Source organism: Tenrec ecaudatus, chromosome 13 (genome assembly GCF_050624435.1).
Source record: "Tenrec ecaudatus isolate mTenEca1 chromosome 13, mTenEca1.hap1, whole genome shotgun sequence".
NCBI classification, from domain to species: domain Eukaryota; kingdom Metazoa; phylum Chordata; class Mammalia; order Afrosoricida; family Tenrecidae; genus Tenrec; species Tenrec ecaudatus.
The window spans coordinates 92926949-92953222 of NC_134542.1; the positions used below are offsets into that span (position 1 = coordinate 92926949).

Consider the following 26274-nt stretch of genomic DNA (forward strand, 5'->3'; position numbering starts at 1 on the left):
GGATAGGGCAATGTCTAGTTGTTGGGCAAGGTCTCACCATGAGAAGGAGCTAACAAAGCAGCAACCCACAACAATTACGAGAACAAAACTATACTGCTAGCAAATATTCAACCACCCAAAAGGAATATATGTAACGCCTTCCAATAAATCATGTTTAAAAAAAAAAACAACAACTCGTTAAATGAGATAGAAAAGGAAAAAGTTACTTTTAAGGCAGGAAAAAAATAGTTTAGTGAGTTTGGGTACTGGGGGAAACAATTTGCTAAGAGATACTCTAATGAACAATGTTTGTTAGCTTCAAAGAAAAGTACTGCGATTAGCTCTAAAAACCCATCAATGGTAGCCACATAGACTTGTTTTTCTGCTTTAAAGTGAGTGAACTCTGGGTAGTAAGAATCCCTAGAGTACAGTATTAAGTGGAAATTTTTCTTTATGCTTTAAAAAATACAACAATAACCTCCTTAATATGTATTTTTCCACCTAACAGTATCCATTTAAATAATGAAATTTATTTATAGAGAAACATCAACATAAAGATAGGACCAATACAGTTTTGGAATACAATTAAGGTATCTGTTTATATTAATCTGATGGAAAGCTTTGCTTCTAAAATGCCTAACACAATGTCTGGCAGACAGTAGGTGCTCAATAGATGTTTAATAGCCAAATACAACTTTGTTTTGCACATACATTCAAAATCCAGACAAGTTTGCAAAGGTACATAAGTTGGAAAGGGGCTTTCTGGCTGACTTCATTGGGTCCCACTGATGACTAGGAGTAATTCTTCATATCCATAGAAAACTGGAAAGTTGATAATTGTCTGGTAAGGACCAAAGAAACAAAGTCAGGGACACATGTCACCTAAGTAACAGAAGCGTTTTAGAGCTGGTAAAAGTGGCCTAGTCATGCCAATGACCTATTAATGCACCAGTCATCCAACGAAATGAAATTTGAAGTGCACCTTGAACTTTTGCTAGCATATTTAAGTGAAACTTTTTTGATAACCCCTTATTCAAAAGAAATTTAACTTCTGCCAAACATATCCTGTACAGATCAGAAACGAACACATGTTTTCACATCTTATTATAAATGACAAATTAGTAACAAGATTTAATCTGGCTGCTAACTGAAAACAGAGCAGCAGTAAACATAAAGGGAAAGAAATCATAGTGAAGAAATTGGAACGGGAAATAAAGAATAAAGGAAGAAATGGTGAGAATCCTATATATGTGAGAAAAAATTCTAATATATCTAACTCTAAAACTAAAATGTATGACAACAAATAGCCAATAGGGAGTTCAATGTACCAGGCACTGTGCTTGGAGTGAGAAAGATAAGGTTAACAAGCAATAATCTTGGTCTTTAAGTAGTTCACAGAGGAAGGCACAGAAGAAAATAGTTGTAATAGGCATTTTAGTTTTAATATGGAGCCTTTAAGAGTGAGAAGTATATTTAGAAATTAATAGGAAGTGCAGGAGATAAAGTAATCATTAGGAAAAGTTGGAATGGCTCCCCAAATAGAAATAGTCCACAGTGGGTAAAAATCTGTATTTCCTAAGAAAATCAAGAACAAATTCTGAGTTATGAAGTACACAATTATAGTTTTAAAGCCGTTTACCATAACATCATTAGAAGAATATGCTTCCATATAAAACCTGCAATTGCTATCCACCGAACTGTGCACTAGCTTCATTTCTGACAACTGAAATGAGGTAATATAACACAGTGATTGTTAGGAGTCTGGTACCTGCTCTGCCCATTTACAGGCCATGGAACCTTGGGTATGTCCTTCAAGCTTTCTGACCTCCAGAATATGGAAGACGAACAGGTAGAAAAGTGACCGTTGAAGAAATATAATTCTACAACATCAATAGTTCTTAATCCTTAAATTAAGCCACAGTAAAAGAGTAGTTTTCTAAAATATAGATTATCTAATTTATATAAAATCTGAAATTATTAAACCACCAAAGCATGGATAGAGGGTAGGAATGGAATAAGGAATATTTTCAAAGGAAAACGAAGGAAAGGTGTTGGGCTCAAGACTGTTAGTTTTCACTCAGTAGTTGAGCACCCATCTAAAACCATCCCAATTAGATATGTGATTTGTTTTACTTAAAATTGATTTCTTTACTAAGTTCTATTTTTTATCTCCTAAGCTAAAGTTGCTGGGATTTGATGATGAAGACAAACCTTGGGTGGACATAGAACAATTCTATTACTGCAGTGGGAAAGACCTGCACATGGTACAGGTTTCTACTGAAGTGCACCAATTACACCTCAGAAAAAGCTAAGCGAACTGTTCAGATTTATAACAGAAAGCAGAGAAATAACACCATATTGTTTACTGTTGTATAGCACTGCCCGCCCATCTCCACTCCCCCAGGGTATAAATGTCTACTTTTACACACAGTTGGTAATTTAAATTTTACAGAAGTTTCTACATACGCAATGCTCTTAAGTTTAGTATCTCTTTGCATTTTCATCAAGAAAATTAAGAAAACAAATGAGTATTATCCTATCTTTATGATATATATGTCAAATATCTTAGATTTGTTTTTCTTCAACCTCTCTAGTTGATCAAATTGCTGTTTTCATATTACCAGTCATATCTCAAAATTGCTGCTTTACAGAGATTATTTTTGGCTGACATAAATTATAGAATCAGATATACCGATACAGTTACTAAAAAGGGTGTGAAAATCTTTGTGTGTGTGTGTGTGTGTGTGTGTGTGTGAGAGAGAGAGAGAGAGAGAGAGAGAGAGAGAGAGAGAGAATAAATGTATGTGAGCAACCATCTTCAAGGAAAGGATAAAGAAATTGATGTATAAAACAAAACACCACTTTTCAATGAAAGCTCCAGTACAAGGCCTACATTAGAAACCTGTTTTCTAGTATTTGTGAAATAAAATGTCATTTGCTAAGAAAATACCATGTAAAAATGGAGAATAATGATTTTAATGTAGATTTCTATTATATAGACTTAAATCTAGCTATATCTTTTATAGCATATTAACTACAATTAATATACTAACTGCAATTTCATTTTTTTACTCAAGAACATTTTTCAGAAATTTGTCTCCTTTCACATATATTGAGCAATTTGGTTCAGTACCCCGAGATGAAAACTCATCTCAATTTACAACATAAATAAATAATTCAGTTAAAACAGAGTGGTACCAATCCAGCAAACTATTGATGGAGAGGCTTGGCCTTCCATGGAGCTAGAACAATATAAAGTTTTTAACGGGGATTACAGGTTCAGAGAAGTTACAAGAATTAGAAAAACCACCAGATCAATTAAGATATAAGAAATATCCTCATCTTATGCAAAATAAGTATCAGGAAAGTATATTGTAAGAGACAAGACCAATGGTATTTCAACGTCAAGCTTTTTGAGGTTAAAACTTGATACTGTAATAAACAACACATAATACACCAAAGTCAAGAGCTAACCAAAGGCCTCTTACCAAGTAACATTTTGAAATTCCCTAAGCAAGTGATACAAAACAAAAAAATGGAAAATAATCGCTCCCCGCCCCCCGCAAGAAAAAAGCAATCAAGTCTGTTCCAACACTGAAGTCAACATACAAATCACACACAGAACTAAAAAGGGGAAAACGCTCAGGTCTCCAAATGGATAACCAGTTACAATACAATCCAGATCCCGACATTTTCCTACTCAGAAACAAATGCAGTGGAGCTTTTCCTGAGCAAAGAGGGGGGAAAAAGCTCTCTCCGAATGAATTCTTTTAAGTGACATCTAGAAAGTGTGCCTCTTTCTGTCTCTTTCCCTGGCGTCTCATTGGCAGAAGGAGGGGGTTGTTTTTGTATTCTCCCCCACTGGAGCAAGACACAATCAGATAGATGTAAGCTGGAGAAGAGAAGCCACTTTTGACAACAGCAAATAAAAATAAAAGTGCCCTTCCTCCTCTGACAGGATGGGTCCCCTACCTCACACACCCCTCCCCACTCCAACCCCTCCTTCACCCCCCAGCACCACCCCTCCTCACCCCGGAGCTTCACTGCGTATATGGTTTGGTGATACAGTTGCCCGGAGTGAAAGTCAGAGCCAGAGGAAGGCAATGAAAACCCCACAGACACACTTACCTTTTCTGCCCCCCACTTTGGAGTCCCTTCCCGGAGCTGTGGAGGATGACACAAAGGGTAATAAAGGGGGGGAGTGGAGGAGGAGGAGGCGAAGGAGGAGGAGAGCTGGGGAAGTGGCTGCTCCTGGGTGTAGTGAGATGTCTCCAGCCAGGGCCAAGCAGCAGCAGCAGCAGCAGCCACAGGAGCAGCAGCAGCAGCAGCAGTAGCAGCAGTAGCAGCAGCACCAGCAGCAGCAGCACCACCACCAGCAGCAGCAGCAAAGGGTCTGTGTTGCTGAGGCTTTTGGTCTCTTTCTCTCCTCCACTCACGGCCAAAGAGGAGGAGGGTGGAGGGGACTCGGGCGGGAGGCGAGTGGAGGGGTGAGGGTAGGAGTCGTAGATTGGGGGGTGGGTGTTCGAAGAAGAAACTCCTTCTCTCTCAGGCTCAATCCCCCTCACAGGGCTCCGGGCTGGAGGGTGGGGGAAGGAACTCAGTCGCCTTCCCCCCACCCCCCCTCAATTCAAGGTTGAAGTGGGGTAAAATTAGTGTCCTGTCCCTTTAAAAATAGAAATAAAAGGTGCCCCCCCTCTGCCACTGCCTCTCTCTTCATCATCAGCTGCTGCTGCTGCTGGGGTCTCTCTGCTTGGGGGGGAGGGGGGGTTCGGGTAGAAGAGATGGGAGGCACTCACTGCGCATGTCCCTCTCTGATGGGAGGCTGGTTGGTTGAGGGCAGGAGGAGGGGGAGGGGAGGAAATGAGATGGTTTCCCAGAAGGCTCTGGGACGCTCGTAACCCGGAAGACATTGTAGCAGGGGGTAGAGGGGCGGGGGCGGGGATAAGGAGGAAGTCGTTACTCTTTAACTCTCCCAGACCCCTCCTCTGACCTAAAGGAAAGTGGGGGAGCGGAAGTGGGCGTGGATAGAGGAAAAAAGGTCACGTGTTAGGGCGTGAAGGGGGTTGTGTGGGAGGGGCGGTGCGCGCGCAGGGCATGCCGGGACTGGTTACGTCCTGTTGGCCGCCGCAGGTGAAGTCAAACCTGCGTACGCTGTGAGGCGATCCTGACAAGCAGTTCTGTCCCTGGGCTCCTGTGTCTGCCTTGGTAAGCAGGAATTTCTGCGACAGGTGAATTGGGATAGTGTGACGTTAGAAAGGCCAGGAACGCCAGTGTCGAAAAGCGAATCGAGAGGGGGAGGATGGAAGCTGTGGAAACTGGGAATGCCTGAATGGGACAGGCCTTTCTAGGCCACACAGGCCAGGATGGAGCGGACTCATTGGGCTTCTTGGCCTCCGGATGAGGCTGCCGGCGAATCTCTGACGAATGTAGGGCCTTCTGAGGAGGTTGGACTACGCCGGGTAACGCCGGGTGATGGGGGCCCTGTCCACGGACGGAGACTAGCCTGTGTGTGATTTTCGGACCCGCTTCTGGTACCAAATGTATTGCTTGAATTCCTTCGCTGCCTTTCTTGGGAATTCTGCAATGATTGAAGAAAGCCATGTAGCGGATTCAGGAATGGAATACCTTGAATTACTACTACAGCTAACGCTAATCCATAATGTCATAGAGGGATCCTGGGCTTATGTAGTCCTTGAACAGTGAGTTTTACAGTTACTAAAAGTAGATGCTACATCAATAATTTTCTTTAAAAAAACAAAGCATTGCGGTCGATGCAGACTCATAGGACAATGTAGATCTGCTCCACAGGGTTTCCAAAGCTGCAGATCTTTATGGAAGTCGATTGCCATTTATCCCGCAGAGTGGTTTGTATCCCTGACCTTACCATTAGCAGCCCAGGACTCCTTACGCAAAAATGAACTGCCATCGTGTCGATTGCCACTTGTATAGTGTAAATACCATAATCATAAGTGAATGTTTTGTTATATGTCCTTGGTGTCTCCAATTAGTAATCAATTAAAATATTTAAGAAAGGATTCATACACGTAGTAAATCTTGATAGTGAAATAACACTATCTTTCACATTCTAGTTATACATGCTTTTAAAAATGAACGTCTTTCAAATAACTTTTGTAATGATATTTTGAAAGATGATCGTGCAAACCCTCGTTTATTGCATTGATATTATTTAATGAGCCTTTTGGGCTACACTATTAAGGTTACTACTTATTATCTGTTTGACTTTCCTTATATTGTGACAGTGGGTTCTGTTCATCATCATTGTCTGAAACTAGTCTTTTATGAATAAGAGCCTTGGGGTATAGTGAGTTATGCATTAGGCTACTAGCTACAGGTCAGCAGTTCAAAGCCACCAGCATCTCTGGGGAAAAAGATGACGCTTTGTGCACTAGTAAGGTTTAGAGCCTCAAAAACCACAGGTTCACTATGAATCGAAATCAACTTGATGAGAGTGAGTTTTTGGTTTTTTTAGTCCTTTATATGTAACCATGGCAAATGGAATTAAAAATAGAATTCTGTGCATTGAATTTTTTTAATTGTTTTATTAGGGGCTCATAAAACTTTTATCACAGTCCATACATACATCAATTATGTAAAGCACATTTGTACATTCATTGCCCTCATCATTCTCAAGACATTTGTTCTCCACTTAACCCTTTGGCATCAGGTCTTCATTTTTCCCCCTCCCTGCCTGCTTCCCCCTCCCTCATGAACCCTTGATAATTTATAAATTATTATTTTGTCATATCTTGCCCTGTCCGACATCTCCCTTCACCCACTTTTCTGTTGTATGTCCCCCAGGGAGAAGGTCACACGTTCCTTGTAATGGTTCCCCTTTTCCAACCCACCCTCCCTCTACCATCCCAGTATCGCCCCTCACACCACGGGTCCTGAAGGGATCATCTCTCCTGGATTACCTGTGTTTCCAGTTCCTCTCTGTATCAATGTACATCCTCTGGTCTAGTCAGACATGTAAGGTAGAATTGGGATCATGATAGTGGGCTGGGAGGAAGCATTTAGGAACTAGACGAAAGTTGTATTTTTCATCATTGCTACATCACATCCTGACTGACTGGTTGCCTCCCAGAGACTCTTTTGTAAGGGGATGAATTATGTTTTTCTAATTTTGCTATGATTTAACTCTGTTACTCTTTTTAGTTGTGGTTTAGTTATTACTGTATAGTAACACAGTATCTAAAACCAAACTCACAGCCATCCATTCCAACTCATAGCAATGCTTAGGACAAGGTAGAACTGCCCTGTGGGTTTCCAAAAGTGTAGTTCTCTACAAGAATAAGAGAAAGTCTCATTTTCCTTGATGGCACTGTGGGGTCAGCATCAGGGTGATAAACCACCTATTTGATAGGTCAACCCCACCAATCGTTCTTAAGGACACACTTGAGGCTATCTGAGAAGGACCCCAAATGACAAAAATGACATCTGAGATAAATCCCAATATGAACGGACAAAAAGCAAAAAAAAGTACAGAGAATGTTGAAAACCAGATCAGGCCCAGTGTGCATCAGAGGGGGAATCGACTGACGAGGTTTAGATCATTCAGGTCAGGTTAACTATTTTGCTCCTTTGTAGTGCACTCTTGTTTGGTAACCAGTTTCTTTCCATCTCACTATTATGGAGAGATGAAAATCACAGGAGGCTTATTTCCTATGTAGATCTCACAAATGTATGCTGGGCTCCTACTGTCATCCATGGCCCTCTGCAAACTGGATTCTAACATTAGGTTCTGATACTATTTACTCCTTCGGCTTCGGATTACATGATTTGCAATCCTTCAGGGACTTAGATGGCTGCTTAATTGAAAACAAGCCTTTAAGACCCCAGGTGCTATTTTATATGATAGCCGGGTCCCATCTAATTTCTGTACCACACTTCACTATAGCATCCATATCTTCTGTGTTCCTTTCCTGAGGGAAAGTATCGAACAGGGCCATCTTGTAAGAACTAATTGTTCTAGGATTTAGTGTGAGCCCCAAAGAAGGTTTTGATTTTGAAATTTATATCTGTCTGCTTGATATTTTTTCTTTCTCTTTGTACATTTTGGTCCTCTCATATTGGGACTTACTTTAGCAGTTTTATGATCCTTGATAGTATATGCACATTGAAGTAAGGGGCATTATAAAGCAATATTTGGGTTCTGAGCTTCCTTGGGGCTTGTTAGCTATTAATGGTTCTTTAGAAAGAATTGGCTGACCATTTAGGGGTAAGGAAAACACTGATGCTTTAATATCCACAGGCATTCTGATGCTTTCATTTCAGGTAAGGTTCTTTTGGAAAGGGTTTTCCAATCTCTTGCCTGGTCAGTTATTGTAACCAGCTCAGTTGTGCCTTGTAAGGGCATTTCGGATAATCTGGACTCATATTTAAGGAGCCAGCCTGTAACACTGTAGGATAAGCATTGGACAGCAGAAGGCATGTGATTCAAACCCACCCACTACCAAAGATGAGGCTCCTGTAAAGATTTTGTCTTGAAGCTCTATTTAAAGTGACTCAGAGTCAAAATCAGCTCAATGGCAATGGGTTGGATTTTTCACTTGGAGACAATATTTGATTTTCATGCCAGTAGTCGGTTTGTTACTGATACCTGATAGATAAAGGCCAGGTATATTGCTAAACACTGTACAATGAATAGACAACTCCCCACAACCGAGAATTGGTCTCTGTTACAAAGTGCTGATTATGTCAAATTCTGCTACAGACTACAAGCCTGTTTGCTGTTCCTTTGAACTCTACATGAAAGAGATCTCTGGAGTCAGCATTTTTTAATAACCATCCCACCCACTCAATCTGTTTGGGGGGGGTGTTTCTTTGGAACCTTCACCCTCTACCTGTGCCTAGTATCCCCCAATATAGATTGTCTTCTGTGGAATGGGACATTCAACATTATTTGAACCTTGTTAGTACTTCAAGTCCCCTTGGAAACGGCTTTAAAAATATTAAATTGAAAGACTGGTTATTACATGACTTTGATGTTACACCTTTATTCTGTTTGGATCTCACTGCTATCTAGTCAATTACCACTCTGACACAATTGGACAAAGTAAAGCTGCCCCTGTGGGTTTCCTACATGGTAATTCTTGACAGGAGTAGTAAGTTTCATCTTTTTCTCCCAGAGTGGCTGGGAGTTTCCAATTACCAACATGTAATCCACTAAGGCTCCTTTCTGTGTGAAGAGGATTACATGAGGCTGGAGAGCTCCCATATTTTGCTAAATGCTTAAATGGGAAACTAAGGTACGGCTTCAAGATTATAAACTAGATTGGATGAAATGTGGAATTAATAATAGCTGCCTATCCTTTCATTTAGTTTGATCTCCTTTCCCTTCAATTCCTGCCACTAGTTCTCATCTTCAAATAAACATGCTGTGGTTGCTGAAGTTTTCTTTTAATCATTCATTATTTTCCCCAGCTTCCCCTTCCACTCCTAGTAAAAACAAAACAAAATTGTGGTTCTTTACAGTGTCTTTGATTATGGACATTGAAAAGAGTATAAGAAGTTTTACTGAAAGGTTACATTTATACTTGGCAAGATTAAAGTTCTGAATGTGGTAGCGTTTCTTTCCATACATTGTTCATTTTCACTCCCTGTGCTCTCATCTTTCCACCATTTATAAAAATACTCATTTTTTATATAGGTGACCCAGAAATGTCAACTTATATTGTTCTTTTAAAATAATGACTTCTAGGTTTATATATGCGACCGTCAACTTCTTTTATAATGAGTAAATGCCAAAAGTATTCGCCCTAAAATTCTGGTTTTCAGTTAGTAGTCATTAGCTGTTTGTATCACAGTGTTATAACTAGCACCATTGTGCTGCAGTGTCTCATTAGAATGATATTTTTAAGCCTAACAAATTTAAACAAATGAATTAAGGGTTTAATATTATAATTAGAATTTATACATTTAAATAGTTAAATTTTGAAGTAAATATTTTATTTAAATTTTCAATATACTTATTTTTTAAGTTATCCAAAAAAGGTATCATGCAGTATAGGAGGAATTTTTCAAAAATGAATATCACCTATAATCCCTGCTCCCAGAAATAATTATTTATATATGATGACTCACTTATCTAAAGAGAGATTTTTACTTATGTATACTCAGTCTCAAAATGTGAGTGTAAAGCTTTATCATGTACATTCATTTAAAGGAAGTAATACCGTATATACTCAAGTATAAGCTGGCACAAATATCAGCCGAGGTGCCTAATTTTACCCCCAAAAAAACTACATTAAAAATGTGCTGAAAAACCTCAGTTTATATATGAGTATATACAGTAAGCTAATAACTTTTCATTATGTAGCCATCAGCTTATATTTTGTTTTATATTGCAGAAATCTTTCAACTTCTGATAGTTATATTCTGATCAGAATATACAAGAGAAAATACTTGTATATATGTATATGTGCTGTACATATATACTTTATTAATTCACTAATTCTTATAGCATTTGCTTTCTTAAATAGAGAGCAGGTGAGTTAGGATCAAAGTATATTTTAGTAGTTAATATTTCCCTTTGGTCATTTTCCATTGTTTTATAAATCTTACTGTAGAGTCACAATCAGAGAAGGCATATTTTTCCAATACATTTTCTTTTATGGAAAAGTTTACTTCATTTTATAGTTTACATACTTGGCTTAAAAATGGACTGTCTTATATTTTTATATTTTATTTTCAAAAATTATCCACTTCTTTCCAAGACCCTTTGGTTAGCTGCTGAACATGTTAACTATTTGTGCCACCCAAAGACACTGCATTTTATACATAGAAACCACAAAAAAAATGAATTTATGTAATTGTTTTGTTTGACTAGTGTTTTAGTATGTAGTAACAGTGATAATGAGTATTGTAAACTCAGTTTTATTGTGAATGACTAATTTACTATTTACTTCTGGTATTTACAGATGCTACTTGCTAATAATTGAGAATCTTATATCTGTTCATGAGTTCTGTGTTAGCTTTTTGTTTAACCCTAATTTTACCCACTTTTATTATAAGAGTGAAGCCAAAGTTTCATATCTTAATGGACAATGAAGTTTTTCATGTGCCTTTCACAATAATTTCTCAAGTGTTTCTAGAGGTTTGGTTAAAACTTGAGCCTCAAAACTTCTGGGAACTCTTTTGCACATTACAAATTGTATATTTTCTTCTTTACTAATAACTTTTCATAATACCTTAAATTTTCAGGTTTATTAGGGAAGTTGACAGGTTACCACAAATCGAGATTATGAAACATTAAAGGATACAGCCTTGCCATCCATAGCATTTCCTTACCCAGGAGCCAATGCTGTCTGATCCTCAGCCTCACAGCCAAATGGTCCCTCGAGCTCTGTGCCTTGTTCTATGGCCTAAGAAGCCCACTAGCTGCTCTGCCTCACAATCTCAGCTCTCCTGCTCTACCTTATGATTCGGCCATATGGCTCCACCACTTCAGTGAGGGATCTTTGACTATGCACTGCCGATGACACTGCTTCCTTGATGGTCCCAAGAATTCATTTTTCTGCTTCAGAGATAGCCCTCTTACACACAGGAATGGCAATCAAAACTGACCAATCCCTTCTAATGTTTCACAACCTCATTTGCATCGTCCTGCCTAATCGTTGGGTTGGTATTATAGAGACTGGGCTAGAAGAACCATACTAGAAATTGCACTTCACCACAGACTTGCTTGTCTGCTGCCTTCACAGTATAGCAGCTGACCTTCTCCCAAACATGTGATCCAGTCAAGCTCAAGGACTATATGCAGAAGTCATACTCCGTCATTTCCACTATAGCCTGGTGCTTGTACTGCTCAGCCCTCTGCCCTATTCGGGATGTTAAAGGACTGTGCAAGGGCATGGATACTGGGAATTCAGAATCATTGGGAGGTGATAAAAACAAAGTGGAAATACTAGCTTTTCCCTAAGTTGGAAAGGGAAACCTTTTATTGGAGTATGAGAGCCTCTTCTCTAATGAAAGCCAGAAAGAACAAATGTATCTAGACCAGCGGTTTTCAACCTGTGGGTCACAACCCCTTAGGGGTCGAATGACCCTTTCACAGGGGCTGCCCAATTCATAGCAGTAGCAAAATTACAGTTATGAAGTAGCAACGAAATTAATTTTATGAGTGGGGGGAGGGTCACCACAATATGAGGAGCTGTATTAAAGGTCGTAGCATTAGGAAGGTTGAGAACCACTGTCCTAGAGGGATATTCAAAGTTGGATCTGGGTAGACTCAACTCATTTTCCTCATCTCTTGTATGTTTCTGATCCTACCATTTAATTTTTTTAAATCATTTTATCAGGGGCTCCTTCAGCTCTTAAAACAATCCATATATATATATCCATTTTGTCATATCAGTACATATGTTGCCATTATCATTTCCAAAACATTTTCTTTCTTCTTGAGCCTTGGTATCAGCTCCTCTTTTCTCCTCTCTTCCTCACCCTCCCACCATGGTGAACCCTTGATAATTTATAAATGATTTTTATTTCCATATTTTACTGGCTGCTGTCCCCCTATACTCATGTTTCTGTTCATCGCCTGCCACTTAGATTTTAATGGTTATTTTAGAGTTCTACCCCCAGGGGCAGTTCTACCCTACCCTATAAGGTAGCTGTGAGTTGGAATCACTTGATGGCAGTGAGTTTGCTTGTTTGTTTGGTAGTACAGTGTATTGAAACAAAAAGACATAAAGCTTAGGCATGTAATGTTCTTAATGTTCTTATTAAAGGCCAGAGTGGGATGGTGGTGAATGAACACTTAACACCACCACCCCAGGAAATACTTCAAAATCTTCTTGCTGTATATGTAAACTTATTTTCTCATCTAACCTGGATAATTTGGAAGGGACTTTGTATATACTCGTAAAACATAATTGGAAAACACTGTTCTTCACTTGAATAATTTCTAGAAATTCTCAAATGATTTCTCTAAAGCACTGTTGTTTTCCAGGGTTTTTTTTCCTTCCAAAAATAGTTTCATTAACATTTGGTAGTTAATTCATTGTAGTTGTAGGACATTGATTTTATATAAATTCAACAGTAAACATGGCAAATGAAAATATTTAAATACTGGGGAGGATTCTATTAATTATTGCTCTTTAATGCACACAGCCACTAGAATCATTACTGTCAGGAAAATATCGAACCATATTATAAGCAGTTTAAAATTTTCAAAGAAAATCTGACTGTATGTACTCTCTCCTTAGGTAGAAGCTATTATCTGCGTTAAGGTTAAGTTTACTATGTGTCACTGTTGAGCTGTATTGATTTGTCTCTGAAGAACATATTGAATTAGTGCTTATATTAGCATCTACTGTCTACCCAGATCTTAATTTGTTTATGATAATCTCTTCTCTTGCCCCCAACCCCTCCCCACCTAAAAAAATACTTCTGTTGTTTCAGGTGTTGTGGGAGGTGTTTTGTTTTTTGCCTTTATACTCCATCAATTCAAGTAAACACATTTTGATTTAGAGGCTTAATTCCTCTTCCTAATCAGTATCTTTCTTGTCCAATTCCATGTACTCATAGAATACAGACTACCATCATGTGTAGTGATATCAAGATGAAATAATAAGCTATTACCAGTGAAGTTACATGATGGATTACCATTCATGCAGGGTAAGGATTTCACATGGTGCCATTTTCAATTTCAAGTGAACATATTGTCCTCAGCCACATTTTGGCTGGATTTTCCAATCTAAAAGAAATGCATACAGGCCAGCGAGATCTGAGAGTAGAGCTTTCCATAAGTGTTTGAAGCAAGATAGATGCTAATGATGATGACTTTATGGAACAAGTCATAACTCGAGAGCAGTTTCAGATTACTAATACAATCCAGAAAGCAAGGCTCATTCAAACTCTGGATTCTAAAAGAATCTGATAGGTCAGTTAAATTCAAAACAGAGAGGTCAAAATATAATGTTCGGGAGGATTCTGAAGGAGTAATTTTGATAGATTTTTTGAAGGGTGCAAGATAATCATGAGCTTAGTAGTAACTACATTGGTGAGAGAAAGGCCAGGAAAAAGAAAAAGCGAGAAAGGCCAGGAAAGTTGTGTGAGAAATTCCACCCCCGAGCCCCATTGTAACAAGACACCTGCACATTCTTGAGAAATCTTAACCCATCCACACAACAGCCCTGATGTTGCCTCTTTTTGTTCCCAGAATTCTTTCTCTCTTTTTTTAAATCATTTTATTGGGGGCTCATACAATTCTTATCACTATCTATACATATATCCATTGTGTCAAGAACATAGGTACATTTGTTGCCATCATCATGATCAAAATATTTGCCTTCTACTTGAGCCCTTAATATCTGCTGCTCATTTCCCCCCTCCCTCTCCACACCCCCCTACCTCATGAACCCTTCATCATTCCAAATTGTTATTATTTTGTCATATGTTACACTGTCGGACGTCTCCCACCGCCTTCTTGTCTGCTGTCCATCCCCAGGGAGGAGGCTATACGTAGATTCTTGTAATCAGTTCTCCCTCTCTACCCCATATTCTTTCTACTCTCCAGGCATCGCCACTCTCACCGCTGATCCTGGAGGAGTCATATGTCCTGGATTCCCTGTGTTTCCAGTTGCTATCTGTACCTGTGTACATCCTCTGGTCTAGCCAGATTTTAAGGTAGAATTGGGATCATGATAGTGGGCGGGAGGAAGCATTTAAGAACTAGAGGAAAGTTACATGTTTCATCATTGCTACCCTGCACCCTGACTGGCTCATCTCCTCCCCATAACCCTTCAGTAAGGGGGTGTCCGGTTGGCTAACAATGGACTTTGAGTCTACACTCTACACTCACCCACATTTTCAATGATATGATTTTATTTTCCTTGATGTTTGTTACCTGATCCCTTCAACAACTCGTGGTTACACAGGCTGATGTGTTTCTTCCCTGTGGGCTTTGTTGCTTCTGAACTAAATGGCCACTTGTTTATCTTCGAGCCTTTAAGACCCCAGACACAATTTCTTTTGATAGCTGGGCACCATCAGCTTTCTTTACCACATTTTCTTATGCACACATTTGTCTTCATTGATCGTATCAGGGAGGTGGACACCCATTGATACGATTCTTAGTTCTACGGCCATACCACCTTGAATGCGCCCGATCTTGTCTGATCCCGGAATTCTTAAAAGCATTTAAGAAGAACACGATTTGATGATTTTAAGGATGCAAGACTACTGTTTTGATGTGAATCAAAGAGGATTCAATTGTTCAGGGAGAATTAGACAGAAAAACCACCTTCAGACTTGTATGGATCTAGATGTAGGCTTACAAAAAGTAGTATCACAGTTTTGATGTTTTTGTTTAAATGTTTCTATGATTTATTGGAGCAACATTTTTGGACTTATCATAATTTCATTAGCCTCTATACTTCAGGAGGGTATGTTTTCATTTTGTGCATATTTTAAAGAAGTCTTTCTCATATTCTTTTTTATTTAACCTTTCCCTTCACATCAAAATTAATATTTGTCATATATGAGATGTCATATTTAATAGTTTTAAATTCTAGTAATCCGAAATAATGGTAGTAAGTGATTGTAAACTACTGTAAATATTCGTGTATAAGCCAAGTTTTTCAGCACATTTTTAATGCAGTTTTTGTGGTAAAATTAGGTGCCTCGGCTGATACTTGGGTCAGCTTATATTCAAGTATATACAGTATTTTTTTTATCAAAAACTTCATTTTAAGTCTATGATTATCCTATGGTGAGTGTTTACTCATTGGGTGACTTGTATAACTTGACCCACCTTCCGGGGGGGGGCATGTACATACTCTTTTTAATGTTAGGGTTATGACTAAAAAATTCTGCACATGTATACTTATGTTATTCATCTGAATGGGCTGCTTCCACACACACTGCTCTGAAATTGAGGAGACAATAATGAACATTCAGATGAGAGAGCTTTGGAACAATTGCAAGCGGTCATGAATTATTTGACCAATTTTGAGTATTTAGACATTGTGTAAGTATTTTTATTAATTGTCTATGAAAATACCATGCCATTAAGTGATTTAACTGAAGATTATTAAAACTTGTTTTTATTTGGTCTGAATGTGTTTCTGAGTAAATTTTGGCTCTGTATCTACACTGGAAACAAAGAGGGAAAAAAGTTTTCATGAAACTTTCAGCAATGACTGGTTCATGCTACTGTGGACAAGTTTGTATAAAAATTACATAGTAGCACTTAATTTGGAATTACTCTGCAGCTTTGGAGAAATAAGGAAACATCTCACCCTAGATAGTGGTTCCTAATGCTGTGACCCTTTAATACATGTAGTTCCTCATGTTGTGGTGACCCCTCAAACCATCAAATTATTTTCATCACTATTTCATAACTAATTTTGCTACTGTTATGAATCGGGCAACCCCTGTGAAAGGGTCTAGGTTGAGAACCTCTGCTCTAGACTTTGCCCCACTTTTTTACTGAATCTGTGTAATCCCATAGACCATGTTTCAGCCTGATCTCTTTAGGAAGTACTAACAGTATTTATTTGTTTCATTGTATACCTCTTTAGTGTCTTATATTCCCCTCCTTTCCTGTTTCAGTTTTTGTCATATTACAAATGCTCAAACTGGAAAAACATAGCATGGGAAAACGAATTTCTCATTGAAAAACAGTTTAAATACATTCCTCTACCCCGCAACTTTATCTCAACAACAACAAAAAAAGACAAAACATAAAAATGTTTCCAACTACAAATTTCTCCACAAATGCTTGAGATTTGGGGACAGTTTTTTTGGGGGGGGTCGTGTTGTTTGTTTGCTTTAAAAAACTGCCTATTTAAGAATAGACATCTCTAAATGAAGAGAGGAGTCAGAATTCTAGACTTTTACTCTTTCTTTGAAAATGTGAACCCTGCAGAATTACAGTGTAGATAAAAGACAGTTGAATGAATGTTACCTGAATGAATTGGAAAGTGGTGATGTATACTCTTTCGTGTGCTTTCTTTAACTATCAGAGCATATTGCTGCTACTTTTGTGATTCTCTTCTTAGAGTAATATCCCCATCTGGTAGAACTTTAGAGTTTTGTCAACAAACACTGTTAAAGAAAGTAATACTTGGTCATTGGTGTGTTTCCAAATTATCTGCCAAATGTTAATTGAGCTCATTGATGCTCCTGAAGTCTAGTTCAGGCAAAGCTGTGATGAATATAACATTCATGTTTCTTGACATTGATAGCCTATAATAGTACACTCTTTAATGAATCAGTCTTCTCTTAGAAAAGATTTGTTGGTTTTGAATGTTAACATGTACAAAAGATATTGGCAATTTAGTTGGGGATTATAAAAACAGACCATATTTTACCATTAAAAATAGAACAGGTATCAAGCATCAAGGAACAATAAATCATATCATTGAAAATGTGGGCGAGTGCACTGCTAGCCAACTGGACACCCCTTGCTGAGGAGTTGTGGGGCGGAGATGAACCAGGCAGGGTGCAAGGTAGCAACGATGAAACATAGAACTTTACTCTAGTTGAATACATCCTCCCCACCCACTATCATGATCCCAATTCTACCTTGCAAATCTGGCTAGACTAGAGGATGTACAGTGGTACAGATAGCAACTGAAACACGGAATCCAGGACAGATGACTCCTCTAGGACCAGTGATGAGAGTGGCAATGCCTGGAGGATGGAGAGCATGTGGGGTGGAAAGGGGGAACTGATTACAGGAATCTTCGTATAGCCTCCCTGGGGGAGGGACAGAAGAGAAGAGGGCAGGGGGAGACGTCAGACAGTGTAATATATGACAGAATAATAACATGAATGATGAAGGGTTCACGAGGTAGGGGGGAGTGGGGAAATGAGCAGCAGATATTAAGGGCTCAAGTAGAAGGCAAATGTTTTGAGGATGATGATGGCAAAAAAATGTATATTTGTTCATGACACAATGGATGGATGTATGGATTGAGATAAGAATTGTAAGAGCCCCCAATACAATGATTAAAAATAATAATTAAAAAAATAAAGCTATCAAAATAAAAATAAAAAAAGAAACAATCACTGTCATCGAGTATTGTGACTCATATTGTATTGTGACTCATAGTGACCCTGTGGGGCAAGTAGAATGGCCTGTAATGGTTTAAAAAGCCTCATTTTACTAATGCTAGATGGTTGGTGGTTTTAAACAGTTGACCTTGCCTTTAGCAGCGTACCACATAACCCATTATGTGATACCTGTAAATTGTTTTTTGTGTTCTTTTCTATAGACGTATTAAAAGGAAGATCCTTTTCTTTATTTTTTCCCCTCTTCCACTTCCTCGTGTTCTCATAGGAAGTCTGTAGTAGGTTTTCTTGCATGTTTTCTGCCCCTAAAATACCAATTTCCATATTTATCTGTAATTCAGAGCTGATATAACCAGACCTTGGTCTACCAGGTAAGAGTTCTAAACTCCATAGATTGACATGCAAGACATTTTAGTAGCCTCAGTTCTCAGTTCCCTTTTTTTTCTCTAGGCATTACTTTTTTCTGAAGTTCAACCCATGTGTCTAATACTGTTACCACAAGTCACTGCTTAAGATTCCTGAAGTTCCTACCTAAATTCTTTATATTTATTTATATTCTCCTCAGCTTGAATACTTCAGCCTGTATTTCTCACCATCTCTTCATTAGCACTATAAACTACAGTTAACCCTTGTTGTACAAGGGAGCTATGGGGGTACCCACTTTCCTCCAACCCCATTTGAAGTTCCACAATTTTTACTCTCCCAAAACTGAAGTACTAGTAGCCTCTTGTTGACCCATATTGTTAGATGTATTATATACTATATCCACTTAAAAACTGCATTTCAATTCAAGGTAATGTATATTTCCTCCAAAGTGGGTGGTTTTCATGCCTGCTAGCTTAGATCAACAAAGACTTGAGTTTCCTTTTTTTCCCCCTTTTAAACAATGATCCTTAACATTGGATTCATTTATCTTGAAGTCACAGGCGACCACAGCTGCAGGCAGACACTTATCCACAGTAGATATCATTCAATACAACATTTTTTTAGTAATGTCATAACTTTTTCTCTGCTTCTTAGGAACACTTCCATCTTCACTAGTGGCACTTCATATGTGGTCAGTGGTGTTATTCAGTATTGCGTTGAACATTGATGAAAAATAGGTGAAAACTTCCAGATATCAATTTTACCGTAGCACTCAAAGGAGAGGCGAACTGCTTACTCAGAGATGATTCAAACCTGTTGTCAAGGGTGAGCTTTCAGATTGCTATGTGAATTGGTTTTGATTGAGTGCCATACATAACAGGAGATAAATAAATTGGAGATACCTATGATGCTAATCTATCAGACTAATAAGACTAAACACTGGACCAAAAAAAGGCAATCCTATCATGACATTCCAAGGACTTCCATTCACTTTAAAGAAGATAAACGTTTTTTTGCTCCCAATTCAGGAAGTCTAAAAGTTCAAATTCAGGACACTCTTCCTGTGCTGTCTATCTTCCCTTGTTTCTTGTCTATGTAGTATACTGCCTCTTAAAACATGGAAGTGGTTAGGTTGAGAACACACCCTACCCCTACATGACTTCGTTACCAGATTCCCACAAGGGATTACATCCACAGGCGTGTTGTTAAGTGCCGTCGAGTTAATTCTAACCCATAGGATCCTGAAAGACAACATAACTGCCCCATAAGGATCCCAAGACTAATCTTTACAAAAACAATGTTTCATTTAGGGCATCTGAGCGATTCCAACTTTGGGTCCCCCAGCAACCAAGCACTCAGTCATTGGACCACCAGAACCCTTACAGGTACTGGGTTAGAATTTCAAGACATTTTGGAGGGATGGGGTATGGTGATACGATCACTCCAACAACTATCTGCTATTAATATATTTGGCTAGATGCAGTGGTTCTCAATCTTCTAATAATGCTGTGACCCTTTCATACAGTTCCTCATGTGGTGGTGACCCCCAACCATAAAATTATCTTCATTGCTACTTCACTGTAATTTTGCTACTGTTATGAATTGGGCAACCCCTGTGAAATGGTCATTCGACCTTGAAAGGGTTCGGGATCCACAGATTGAGAACCTCTGGCTTAACTTTTAATGATATGAGTTGATAGCCATTTACAAAGTTCTTTTTATTTTAGCACTTTAAAATGTTTTAAATAGTAGGCATTTAATATAGCACTGGGTGTCAGACATATCCAAAAATAAGACTAGGAATTGATGGAATACCAATTGATATGTTTCAGTAAGCTGAAAATCACTGGAAGCACTCAATCGCCTATGCCAAGTAATTGGGGACGCAGCCAACTGTAAGAGATCCATATTTGTGCCCATTCCTAGCATTAGTGTTACATGAAAGTCAAGTCTTGTTGATGATAATAAACATTTGCAGTGATACGTTGACAGGGCTGCCAGAAATTCAAGCTGGATTCAAAAGAGGACATGGCATATAGGATAACATTGCTTATGTCCTATGTCTCTTGACAGAAAGCAGAGAATACCTAAAAGATGTTTACTTGTGTTTTATTGATTGAACGTAGGCATTCAACTGCTTGGACCATAAACAGTGGGTGACACTGAGAAGAATAAAACTTTCAAAACACCTTATGTACTGGCGAAGAACCTGTATGTGGATCAAGAAGCATTTGTAGGAACTGGACAAGGGTATATTGCATGGTTTTAAATCAGGAAAGGTGTGGTTCAGGATTGTATTCATTCGATACTTAATTCACACTGCTGGACAAATATGAATAGTTGGACTGTTTGAAGAAGAGCGTAAGATCAGGATTGGACAAAGTGTTAACAATCTATGATATGCAGATATAACCTTGCTTGCTGAAAATGAAGAGGGCTTTTGAAGCACTTGGTGATGAAGATCTAAGACTGCAGCAATCAGTACACATTGAAACTCAATATAAAAATCCTCTTTAATAAGTAACATTAGGACAATTGGAGAAGAGATTGAAGCTGTCAAGGATTTTGTCTTGCTTTAATCCACTATCTACACACATGGAAGCAAAAATTAGAAAATGATGTATTGCACTGAGCAATATGTCATTGAAAATACATCAACACATCATTGAAAAGCAAGGTTGTCATTTTGAGGACTAAAGTGTGCCTGATGCAAGCCATTGTATTTTCATTCACCTCATATTCATGTGAAAGTTACACATCAAATAAGGAAGAATTGATGCATTTGAATTCTGTTGCTGTGAAGAATATTGAAAATACCTTGGGCTTCTATAAGAACAAATTAATCTGGGGGGCGGTCAGAAGGGTAGAGATTGAGCTGTGCGATTCACGAGTTAAGCCTCTGGGAAATCCTGTCCGGCGGGGCCTTGGAACCTCATTGGCCCTAAACTAAGGAAATGGTGGTTTCCAGATATGTAGCCTTTTGGTGGTTTAGGTCCATGGCTCTCCAAGAGCTGCTGCTCTCATGGGCAAGTCCACAACCTCCAAGGAGAACTTGTTCATTCCTAATTTAGTATCCCACCGACTTACAGCCCTTTTTCAGCCAGAAACTATCAACTACAACACAGTGAATACAAATTGGCTTCCCAGTGGTTTGTGTATTTGGGAGATTTCTGTTTATACTTACTAGCATCGCTTTCTTGGCGATTGTTTAGATTTATAAATTTCTAAAGGATAAGAACTCACCATCTTAATTTTTACAGTACATCTCTTAATGGGCTTAATTCTGAAAAAACAAAGGGACAAGATTAAGGCTTGAAGAATTCTCGAAGGATTAGGAAAGCAACATCTTTACAGACAGAATGGCTGGAGAGAAAAGGGTATGTTAAGGAACTGAAGGGAGTTTGGTATAAACTTTATACTATGGTCAGAAGATAGGTCAACGGCAGCTTTCTGCCAGTGAGTGAACTCTCCTGAATACTGTAGGAAAACATTGAAAGGTTTTCAACTGAAAGCAGAGTGGCCTGATCAAACATGCAGGCTTCAGAAATTACACTCTTGGGAGTGGGGACGGGGAGGTAGGGGAAAATGCGCTGATATCAAGGACTCAAGTGGAAAGCAAATGTTTTGAGAATGATGAATGCAACAAATATACGAATATGTTTGACACAATGGATGTATGTATATATGGATTGCGATAAGAATTGTACGAGCCCCCACTAAAATTATTTAAATTAAAAAAAGAAAGAAAGAAATTACACTCAGTGGTGTGAAAGACAAGGCCCCACACACAGGTAGGGAGGTCAGTAGGTCACTTGAGGAATTAAAAAGCAAATCTGTTTTGGAAAAAGTGCAGCCAAAATTCTCTTAGAAGCAGTTTTTGCAAAAGTTCATCTCACAAACGTGGTCATATCAGAAGAGACCAGTCCCCAAAAGAGGATACAATGCTCGATAAAGTATAAAGTCCAAGAAAAGGATATTGTCAAGGGAGGAGTGGCTGCAAGGCTAGGCTCACACTTTACAGTTGTGAGGGTGGTGCAGGAACAGGCTGTCTTTGTACACCACTTACTGCCATCAAGTTCATTCCGACTTACAGTGACTTGGTAGGACAGGGTAGCCTGTGGGTTTCTGAGACTGACTTTTTAAGGCTTAGAAAGTCTCGTCTTTTTCTCAAAGATTGTTTATTTCTAGCTATTGACCTTGCAAGTAGCAACAACCTAACTCGTAACCGTGACACCACCAAGGCTGGCTCCTATTGTACATAGGTTTACTCTAATGGAGCCTAACGTGTCAAGCAGTAGTATTTGTACAGTTTATGCATACTGCCCTCTCCCATGACGAGACCCCTGGGGATAATAGTTGGTGACATTTCGGGCTACTAGTCACAAAGTCAGCAGTTCTAATTTAGCAGCTGATCCTTGGAAGAAAAACTAGGGTGTATACTCCTATAGAGAATTATATAGCCTCAGGAGTTAAAGGAAGCAGTTCTCCTCTCGGGATATTTTCATTTAGAATGAACAGCATGGCTGTTGGTGAATTCCCGTGGTGTAAATGCTATTTTCCTCATATCCCGAGAGAAGAGCAAAGATAGTGTGTCTACAGTCACATGCCTAATAAGTAAAGGACATTATTCAAGTACAGGTAGTCTGGCTCCCAAATCTGCATGTTTGTTTGTTTGTTTTAACCATTAAACTGTGCTGCCTTTCTTTGTCTTGCTAATACAATAACTTATAGTGATATATAAATGCAAATGTATTTTTTTTGTAATGTTGCTGTTAGGGCTCTTGAGTTTGCGTCAAATCATAGTGACCCTGTGTACAATAGATTTGATTGTTAGCGTTTAATTTTATCTCTCATAAGTGTCTTACAGATATTGTGCTGCCTCGAAGTCTTGAATTGTTTAAGCTTAAACTTTAGTGACTGAGTGGCAATTTAAATCATTGCTAGTTTTAATAGTCCTCAAGTCAGTTTTATTTGGCATATAGGATGCTAATGTATATGCACATTTAGGTCTTCATTTATTTTTAGAACTTGTATTATATGTTTGCATACGTTTTCTATTCCATTTAAGGTGTTTGTCACATCAGGGATTTAATTTAATTTTCCATGTCTCAAGCCCATTGCAATGGAAGTTGATTCTGACTCATTCCAACTAACTTCCCCATACGATTTCCAAGGCTGTAATCTTTATGGAAGTAAACTGCCACATCTTTCCCCTGCAAACTAGGTGGTAGATTTCAAGCTTGCAACCTTTTAGTTTGCCCCTGTGGTTTTAACTACTGTGCCATCAGAGGAGAAGAAACTCATGGGATCTTTCATATAATCTTTCAAAATATTCAAGATTCAAGTATCTCAGACACTGGAAATTTTAAGTGTTCACCCTATAGATTCCAGACTTTTCTGGTTCCTATGGGAGGATCATCTTGCACTTTGGATGATCCATCTCATTTAATGTGGAGCTCTGGAGCATTCATTTTCCTGCCACTCACTCCATTTTACTCTTCTGTTCCTAAGTACTGTTTCTACTAACCTCTAGTAAAAATAGGGAAAGGTGAACGACTCATTTCTCTCCATGTTTGGAGCATTACTTGGTTATGAAAAAAATTAAACTTATAGCATTAAAAATATTCTAAAAAACATGTTAAGTTGTGCTGCTACACAAAGAGAAACGTATAGTCAGTTGAATATCGCAGGTACTGTTTTCTTGCAAATGGAAACCTCATGCAGTGGCTACTGGGTTTGAACCACCAGCATTTCAAAGAGCATTCAGCACTAATTATTGTGCCTACAGGCTGCATTATATATGAAACCCCAACACAAAGATAGCAGAAATTCTCACAAGGAACAGTAAACAATATGATAAATGGAGAGATTGAAATTGTTGAGGGTTTCATTTTACTTGTATCCACCTTCAACACCCATGGAAGCAGTAGTAAAAAAAGCATATGATGTTTTATGCTGGGCAAATCTCCTTCAAAAGCCCTCTTTAAGGTGTTAAAAAGCAGAAAGTGTCTTTTAGAGGACTAACTTGTTCCTGAACAAGCCATTTGTTTTCAGTTTCCTTGTATGCATACAAAAGCTACACCGTGCATAAGGAAGACTGGAGAAAAGTCGATGCATTTGAATTCTGGTGTTGGTGAAGAAAATGAATCCACAGTGGACTGCGAGAAGAATAAACAAATCTCTCTTGGAAGATGTACAGCCGGAATGCCTCTTCATAGTGAAGAGTTCAGCTCCCTTCTTACGGCTATGCTAGCTGTGGTTAGTCCCTGCAGAGGACGACATCATGTTTGGTAGAGGCTCAGTGAAAAAATGAAGAGCTAAGGAGGAGAATGGACTCAGTAGAGGCAACAGTTGGTTCGGTTATAGCAACGATTGTGAGGGTCACTCGTGATCATATGGTGTCAGAACCAACGCATCAGCTTCTAATCGCAACACAGTAAAAACCCAGTGAAGGTTTGATGACCTTGGTGTTTGCAGGTGTTTTCCATGTCATCTAAGTTTAACTGCACAACACTTCAGCAGCCTTAGTGGAACAATAGCTAAATTGCTTTGCTGAAAATCCAAAGGTCTGTAGTTCAGAACCACTAACTGCTGCACAGAAAGTGACTATCTTCTTCCATGAAGTCATACAGCTTTTGAAACCCTGTAGAGCAAGTTATACAATCAACTGAATGACGATAGGTTTGGTTTTTAACAGACTTCATTGGGAGTCATCAGACCTACCAGCTCCAACTACTGTAAGTCAGCCATGTGATATTGGACAAGTCATTTAAAATCTGCTCAATTTCCATTCTTATTGAAAAACTCACTATTTCAAGTTAAAGGTTCTTTGTTCAGTTGAGGAGTTTGTGAATCAGTGCTGTAGTTTCTGCTCGTTTTGTTTTCATAACTCTTAATCAGATTGTAATTTTTTAAATATAAGAGCCAAACCTTTATATTTCTCTACTCACCAAGTTGAGTAATTAATGGTTAGTTGTTTAACATTCACTAAATACAGAGGTGTTATGAATCAGCATTGACTGGATGGCAGTGTTTGGAACTTTAAAAAATATTTGTTAGATTGATTTACTAAAGAAGCTTTTCCATTTCATAAATTTCATGGTTGTCTTGTTTATTGTAATACATAGAGGCCTTTGTGTAAAATAAATGTTTTTTTATTTAATTCTCAGAATGCACCACTTTATATACCATTTAATGTATTCCCCATAACAATTTTGCTTTTAGTATAGCAAAATATATTTCTTCAATCAGCGCTTGAAAATAAAGTTATGAATTCATTTATATATGATTACCAGGAGGCGTCAAAGAGTTCATGGAAAACTTCTATTTTCTTTGACTCCCACTTTTGCATGACCCCCTCTTGTACATGGGAAACATGTACTCATAAGGACATTAAGAAAATAAGTCAAATCTAATGTTACAATGTCTTGGGCCAGAAGAAGTTAATCATGCAGTTACCACCATATAATTTGGCAGCATTATCACAAAGGTATATTTAGTATACAATGAAACAGCTGAAAGGAAATTGAGTATGTAAAATCTGCATAAAGAGAATTAAGAGTGATTTAAGACAATATTTAGTTGGAGCAAAACTGTTTTCTACTTTGAAACGTATTATCTCAATTGAATGATTTACTAAGCAGTTTATTCTTAGACATCGCTGGTAGAATTCCAAAGCAAGTGTCATGGTATGTGCCCTTGTAAGGTTTGATAATTCTACTTTATTTTAAGACAATAATCTTCTAAATTGTGTAATCTTGTCATAACGTAGATATTGTTTGTTGTAGTTTATTAGCCAGCATGGAAGTATTTCATGAATTTACCAGACTTAAAAAAAAAATCCACTCAAGTGACACTTTTCAGTTCACCCAGTTTGCCTTTCCTTCTATG

At 38.4% G+C, this 26274-nt stretch overlaps 2 protein-coding genes across 10 annotated transcripts in view; one reads left to right on the forward strand and one right to left on the reverse strand.

Moving 5' to 3' along the window:
- Positions 1 to 4812, reverse strand: part of MBD5 (methyl-CpG binding domain protein 5) — a 457957-nt gene extending 453145 nt beyond the window's left edge. For 3 of the 6 annotated variants that reach the window (XM_075529828.1, XM_075529831.1, XM_075529836.1), the window contains exon 1: positions 4108 to 4754. The gene's annotated coding sequence lies outside the window, so the exon portion shown is untranslated. Of the gene's footprint in view, positions 1 to 4107; positions 4755 to 4775 lie in introns of those variants that run through there. The other 3 variants (XM_075529830.1, XM_075529832.1, XM_075529834.1) reach the window with 3 other exon arrangements.
- The window catches only part of ORC4 (origin recognition complex subunit 4), a 66116-nt gene continuing 43875 nt past the window's right edge, over positions 4034 to 26274 (forward strand). The window contains exons 1-2 of one of the 4 annotated variants that reach the window (XM_075529839.1): positions 5038 to 5184; positions 19695 to 19769. Coding sequence is in view for 1 of the 4 variants with exons in the window: in XM_075529837.1 (XP_075385952.1) it covers positions 4083 to 4164 (82 nt within the window). In the remaining 3 variants the exon portion in view is untranslated. Of the gene's footprint in view, positions 4165 to 4231; positions 4371 to 5031; positions 5185 to 19694; positions 19770 to 26274 lie in introns of those variants that run through there. The other 3 variants (XM_075529837.1, XM_075529840.1, XM_075529838.1) reach the window with 3 other exon arrangements.